The sequence below is a fragment of the Mytilus edulis genome, chromosome 10, assembly GCF_963676685.1.
Source record: "Mytilus edulis chromosome 10, xbMytEdul2.2, whole genome shotgun sequence".
NCBI classification, from domain to species: Eukaryota; Metazoa; Mollusca; class Bivalvia; order Mytilida; family Mytilidae; genus Mytilus; species Mytilus edulis.
In genome coordinates this window covers 18,566,092-18,573,099 of record NC_092353.1, presented here as the reverse complement: position 1 = coordinate 18,573,099, position 7,008 = coordinate 18,566,092, and the positions used below count along the sequence as shown (strand labels likewise).

General features: G+C 33.0%; 1 protein-coding gene across 1 annotated transcript; it reads right to left on the bottom strand.

Moving 5' to 3' along the window:
- Window positions 1-1,399: 1,399 nt before the first annotated feature.
- LOC139490545 (myb/SANT-like DNA-binding domain-containing protein 4) lies at window positions 1,400-4,762 on the bottom strand. Its single transcript, XM_071277365.1, has 2 exons — window positions 4,460-4,762; window positions 1,400-3,371 (listed from the first exon to the last, which is right to left on the bottom strand). Exons 1-2 carry the CDS (start codon window positions 4,749-4,751, stop codon window positions 2,977-2,979), a joined length of 687 nt encoding a protein of 228 aa, XP_071133466.1. The 5' UTR covers window positions 4,752-4,762; the 3' UTR covers window positions 1,400-2,976.
- Window positions 4,763-7,008: the final 2,246 nt, after the last annotated feature.

Here is a 7,008-nt window from a genome sequence, read left to right as displayed (position 1 = left end):
GTATTTTGAAAACTACACACGAGACTATTGATTTTATTACTTTATTTTGTTTAAATTTCAAAGTTGTTTTCATTTTAAGCAACCACATGAAATCCTTGTTATTTTAAATTAGAGCAGCAGACATCCTTAAATCGATACGTCAGGCGTGTAAGACATATTCATGGCGTTCGTATAAAATTAATTTGCTGATTGAATTTATCATAAAGTATTTTTCGCCAGTCAAATGTTCAAAGATATTGTGCAAAATACGACATAGGCCAACTATGTCTGTAGGAAGAAAAACCTAAGTCTTATGAATAATTTAAAAATGTATAAGAAGAAATTTTCCGAACAACTTATTTACCAATGATATGTCATGTCACCACAAAATGCTGACTTTTGAAATGCATTATGAAACTGCTTATTCCAGAAGTTATGTAAATCATATGTTAATACTTGAATTTTCAAAGATCTATACAGTCTTAGTCACTTTCAAAGATCTATGCAGTCTTAGTCACTTTCAAAGATCTATACAGTCTTAGTGACTTTCAAAGATCTATACAGTCTTAGTCACTTTCAAAGATCTATACAGTCTTAGTCACTTTCGTCTTGCAATGCTATGAACACATTTAACTTTTGTTAAATTTGCAAGTATTCCTCATTCTAAACTAAATAAACAATTTATAGAGTTGGTCCTGCTTTCTATCATAAAAACGTATGACCAACGTAGATGCAAATTTAATGATAGAAAAATCTTACTTTATAAAAGTCTGATTCAAACAAAAGTTCTTTGAAACTGACATTATAAAGAAACTTGTTTTTAGACTGACATATTTGTTACGTTTGGCAGAAGTGTTTTTTAACAAACAATCGACATTCCCATAGGCAGCAACTGTGTCGACAAGTTTCGTTATTAATTTGAGTCTGACGTTATAAAATGATTTTTCTAGGAAAAAAGATAACAAGTAAGAAGTATCATTTAACTTCACATTTCGCAATATAGCCGATGTTATCTCACTATTAATAATAAAATATTAGGTGAACAAGTTGAACTTGATTACGAAGGATAGAACATATACGGTAAATTATCTTTCCGACGAGTTTTAATCTTACTTTACGGTACAACATTTGCTTAATATGAAGATAGACATGTAGCATATCCTTGACACTTGACAATCACATTACATTTGCTTGTGTATACATGTGCAGATGTCTCTCAAACAATCAACAGTAACCCATACTAAAAAGGTTTGAAATTTTAAAAAAATAAAAAAAAATAATTTGTTTGTATAGTGGTATATAAAGTTAACAATAAATAAATTTTGTAATAATATTCCCGTTGTTGTAGGACAATTAATTTGCTAAATGAAAACAATCATTCAAGTTAAGTTTGTGGACAGATAAGGAAAATCCTGGGGCCTGGTTTTCGAAAGTATCTTATGACTAAGACATGTCTTATGATGGTCTTAGGACATGTCATAGTCGTAAGATATGTTTTCGAAAGTGTCATAAGTTGAGATATGTCATAACTTTTATCATAAACTTAAGACGCCTCGCGACCTGACTTATGATGGTCTTATGATTATCATAAAAGTTACGACAGAAAGAATATGGCTGTTGTTTACATGCACATTCGACAACGAGCTGAAAATGTACGCCGAAACAGGGTCTTCCGAGACAGAAACAACCCACTAGATTACATGGACGATGATAAAATTGTACGTAGATATAGACTTTCACGCCCATTGATTCTTGAACTTTGTAGAATGTTTGAAAACGACTTAGCACGGCCAATAGCAAGATCTCGTGCTTTTCCAGTATCATTTCAAATCATGGTAGCACTCAGGTTTTATGCCACTGGAAGCTTCCAAATGGTCAATGCTGATGTACACAATATATCCAGGCCTAGCGTATCTAAAATTACAAGTGATGTTACCTCATGTTTAAAGAGGGTTTGCAGGAATTATATAAAGATGCCAACTGACCAGGCTGGACTGCACAACATAATGAGGGGTTTCTATGAAAAGACCAACTTTCCAAATATTGTCGGTGCCATTGACGGCACACACATCAGAATATAATCTCCAGCAGAGGATGGGCATCGTTATGTAAATAGACAAAAACTACCCATCAATTAACGTGCAAGCAGTTTGTGACTCCAGTATGAAGTTTTGAAACTATGTCGCAAAATACCCTGGTGCCACTCATGACTCTTTTATTTTGACCAATTCAAACATTTATGAATTATTTAATTCGAGAGAAATTGGCATTGGATGGCTTTTAGGGGATAGTGGCTATCCATGGTTGATGACTCCTATGCTAAATGCCAGTCCTGAAGCTGAGGAACGCTATAATAGGGGACATATGAGGGCAAGATGTGTTGTGGAAAGCAGCTTTGGTTTGTTGAAAGCGAGGTGCAGATGCATTGACAATAGTGCTGGAACACTTTTGTACGGAGCTACAAAAAGCTGTGACATTACCGTTGGTGTAGCAGTTCTCCACATTATGTGCATTAACCATGGCATTCCACTACCTCCAGATGAAAATCACTGTGACCGTGGACATATAACAAGGCAGCAGTACGTTTGTCATCTGAACGATGGTGCAACTGTACGCAGACGACTTATAAATGGACGCTTTTCCCAATAAAATACATTTTCTGTAATATGTTTTTTTATTTTTCAATATTTCTATTGCTTTTAAAGCTTACACCAAATACCATTGCTTGTTTTCTATATTTGAATTTTAATATAGTTTCTAGTAGTACATGTAGTATATGGAGATGCAAACACAAATCTAAACTTTCATGTTATCATTATGCGACTTAACTTCTTCAATAATGACATTGATGTAAAACAACCGATAATCAATAATTTATTCTGTAAATGGTAATGATATACCTTCTAAATCATACAACGATATGCAAAATTGAATACATTTTAAATACACAACACGTATAACATAACACACATAAATACAAACACACTTCATCAAAACTTACAAATCACAGCTGCTTTCTGACGGATTGATAGCCACACACGGATTAGACATCTGAAAGAGGGTTGGTTGTGTTGTGCATAGCTCTGCTATTTGTAACTGTTGCCTTCTGCCCCTTTCCATTTCCAGTTTTTCCTTTTCTATCTCTAATTTCTGTATCTTTAAGTTGTACCTGTCTTTTTCTAGATCGTATCTACTTCTTTCTATCTGTAACCGTTCTCTCTCCACTTTCAACCTTTCATTTTCAATTTCAATAAGGCGCAAGGTTTCATTTTCCATCTGAACTTTCTTTGTTGGAATGTCCAATTTTGCAACTTTACTTGAAGATGGCATATCCTGGGTAACTATCACATCATCAACAGCATCATCATCGTCTGACGAAATAAGAGGAAAGGCTGAAACAAAATAAGATAAGTATTTTCATTTCATGTAAGCAAAAAAAAAAAGCCCTCTATAAATAATGTGATTTTTTTTCCGTGGATCAATGAAATGTTATGAATAGATTAAAAATGTTTATGAACTGTGCGTTCTAACACCACAACCAACCTTTTATTCTTATTGGTATAAACTTTTAAGGTTTATGACCCCTTCTGTAGGCAGTTAAGTACGAACTTTTCAAACTATAATAGTATCAAAACAACAACAAAAATGAATAAAAGAGATAGGCCATTGTGTACATATACCAAGGGGGAAACTTCATGCAAAGCATTTTTATTTCATAGAGATTACTAAAACATAGATTAATCACTTGTGTTTCTATGATGTGCTAGCGTTTATTGTTCACAAAAGGTTCCGAACAACCTTAGAATTAAAAAAAAAAACTCTTATTGAGTCACCAAAGTCGAGCGCACTCTAAAAGGTGTACTTGATTTGGTCCTTTTGAAATAAAGAGCAGATAAAACAATTTGTGTTTTATTTCTATTTTGTTAGTATTTATGAAAAGAAATTAAATCATTGATGTTTCAAGATCTCTGCTGTTGAATGATTCGTTAACTAAGTTTTCTCAATATAACCCGTAAGATCCGTGACACAAAATTTTGTATCGAAATTCCCTTACCCCAAATTTTGTATCGAAATTTGACAGGACATTGATCCATGAGTTCTTTTAGGACACACATACTGTTTTATTATGTACAATTTACCTTCCTTTCACGATATAGTTTTTGATGGATCACAAGAGTCCTTCAAAAACGAGAATACACGATTTGATTGCCTATGAGACAACTATACCCATTACATTTCAAATAACATGGATGTAAGTATGTCTCAAAATAAGGCCGTCAACAATACCAAACCTCATACCGTCTACTAAGTCTAAACAATAAATAGTTTTAAAGGAGAAAACCTAAAGTTTGATAAATAAACAGCAATAAAAATTGGTTCTCGCCTTCAATTTGCCTGAAATATTTGCCGCTGGATGTTACACAATCAACAATCGATCGATTTGTCATGTAGTTTATGCTTAAAACATAACTGTACATACCTTGCAAAATGCTGGAACTTGAAGATGACTCTCTTTTATTTTCTGCTAGCTTCTTCTTTGTACTGCTGACGTAACAGGTCCACTTTTTTCGAATCTCTTCAACTGTTCGTAGGTGATCTGTGTCATTGACTGCATTCATCATTGAGCATACAGCCTCCCATCCTCTCTTTTTGGCACTGTTGGTTGCTGTGTTTGTGAGTCGGCTGAATAGTAAGGACTTGTTCTTCTCGACTTCGTCAGTCAAAATCTGTATCTCTTGTGACGTAAAATTTGGGCTTCTTTTCTTACTCATGATTGAGTATAATAAATATCTAAATTATTTATTTTCTTTTATATAGTAGTTTAGTAACGTATTTGCACGGGTATTTCGTTAAGCGGGTGTTCGATGTACAAATACTTAAAAGTAATCACAATTAAATAACACTTAATGTATAATAATATACAAGTGGTGAGACTTCAATAAAATATTGAATCTGTATATAATGATACATGAACTTGGATATCTTTAATATATTATATATATAAACAAACTAGATTTAAACATATAATTAAAAAGAAAATATTCATAAATAATATTGATGATAATAATTATTATTGTCATACTTATTTTTCAGTCTATTTATTTTTTTAACATTTTTTATATAATATTAAAATAACGTAAATATATAATGTCCACTTGTGACAGTCATAAGAGCATCATAGCCATGACTATCTTAAGACAGCTTTGATTTACATCCTATGACATATCATATGATAGTCATAAGATGGTCATAAAATTTGTCCTAAGATATATCTTATGACATATCTTATGATACTTTCGAAAACCAGGCCCCAGTTTACTAAGTACATTTGTGACCTGTCGAAAAAAGCAAAAAATTGCAACTTTGGAATTCTTACTCGACCAGTTGTCTAAAAGAAACAATTTATCTATAATACAATATGAAAGTATCCGAATTCTGCTAAATATTTCTAATCAGCGACAACTTTTGTCCGAAACATGTACTGTGGAATTATCGGATTCATTTAGTAAAGAAATATATAAAATACGCACTGGGATATCCCACTTTTCACTAATTTTTTTCGGCGGTTTTTCATGGCGGGATTAGAGTCTCTGCTTCAATGAATAGCAACTAGATATTGCTACATCGGAATAGTAAAGAATTTCTGGGGTAAGCCTTCTGAAAGGCCAAAAATTTCTTCCGAAACATGGAATACGCACTGGGGTCAGCAATCTTCCAACCAATTATCTTGGTATTTCCTTTTGGCTAAGGGTTAGAGACTCTGCATTTATGAATAGCTTTTATAGATACTACTACATTTAGGATAGTAAATAAATTCTGAGGATAGTCGTTTTACAGGCTGAAAAGTTCGCCTGAAACATTGGGATTTTTTTTTTTATATATATAAAATACGCACTGGGGTCACCAACTTTCCAACCAATTGTCTTGGTAGTTTTTTATGGCTAGGGATTATAGAATCTGCATTAATGAATACTATTAGATAGAACTATCTCGGGATGGTAAAGAATATCTGTGGTAAGCCTTCTTAAGGATGTTTTCTTCTGACGTGTCAGCCTCGTTGAAACCTTTTTCAAATTTTATTATCAATCAAGTCAGTTGTTTTAGTTAACATTTTGAGAAAATGGGTGAGGGGTACAAGAAATGGTTTTACCAGAAACATGTACATGCCATATCACTTGTTTCTTTCCAAATTTCTCAGATATGTATTTTTTCAATCATTTAATACTAAGAAGTTGATATAATATGCATTTGGTTCTTTTTTAAAAATACAGAGAAAAATCCCATATTTACAAGTGTCAGCATGGTAAATTTGACATGATAAAGCATCATAATATGATAAAACTTTCTTATTTTTTTTTAACCTATAGTTTTTTTTATGTAAAAATATAAAGATCCGTCCACTTCATTCATTTTGAAAGTATGAAAAAAAGTTTAATTGTGGAACTGCGATTTTTTCACGATAAATTAATGCCCCCCCCCCCCCCAACCCCCCAAAAAGGGTAAAATTTATGAAAATTTGGAGAATCAAAAGAAAATGAATTGAGTACTTACAGAGGGCCGTAGCAAACAAAGAAGTGCACCACTATATATTACTCTGCATTAATTGCAAGCCTTCTTACAGGCCGAAAATTTCATCCGAAACATGGAAAAAAAAGCCAAATTCTATTCGCACTGGGTTCAACTCGTTTCCGTAGTTCTCAGTGGTTAAGGATTAAAGACTTTGCATTTACAGTCACTGGGGGCCCCAACTTTCCAACCAATATTGCCCGGCGGTAGTTCTATGTGACTATGGATTAGAGACTCTGCATTGATGAATAGCTTTTATATAGCACCAAATCGAGATAGTAACGAATTTATGGGGTAAGCCCATAAAAAAAAGCTTTCCAATCCATCCCAGCATCGGCTTTAAATGTCTAGCTGAAAGCATTATTATTAGAATTTTTCTATATACACAACCAATGAGGTACCTTTTAACATGTTTAAACTGTTGATCTCATGAGTACTTTAAAAGTTTATGTATAATTATAC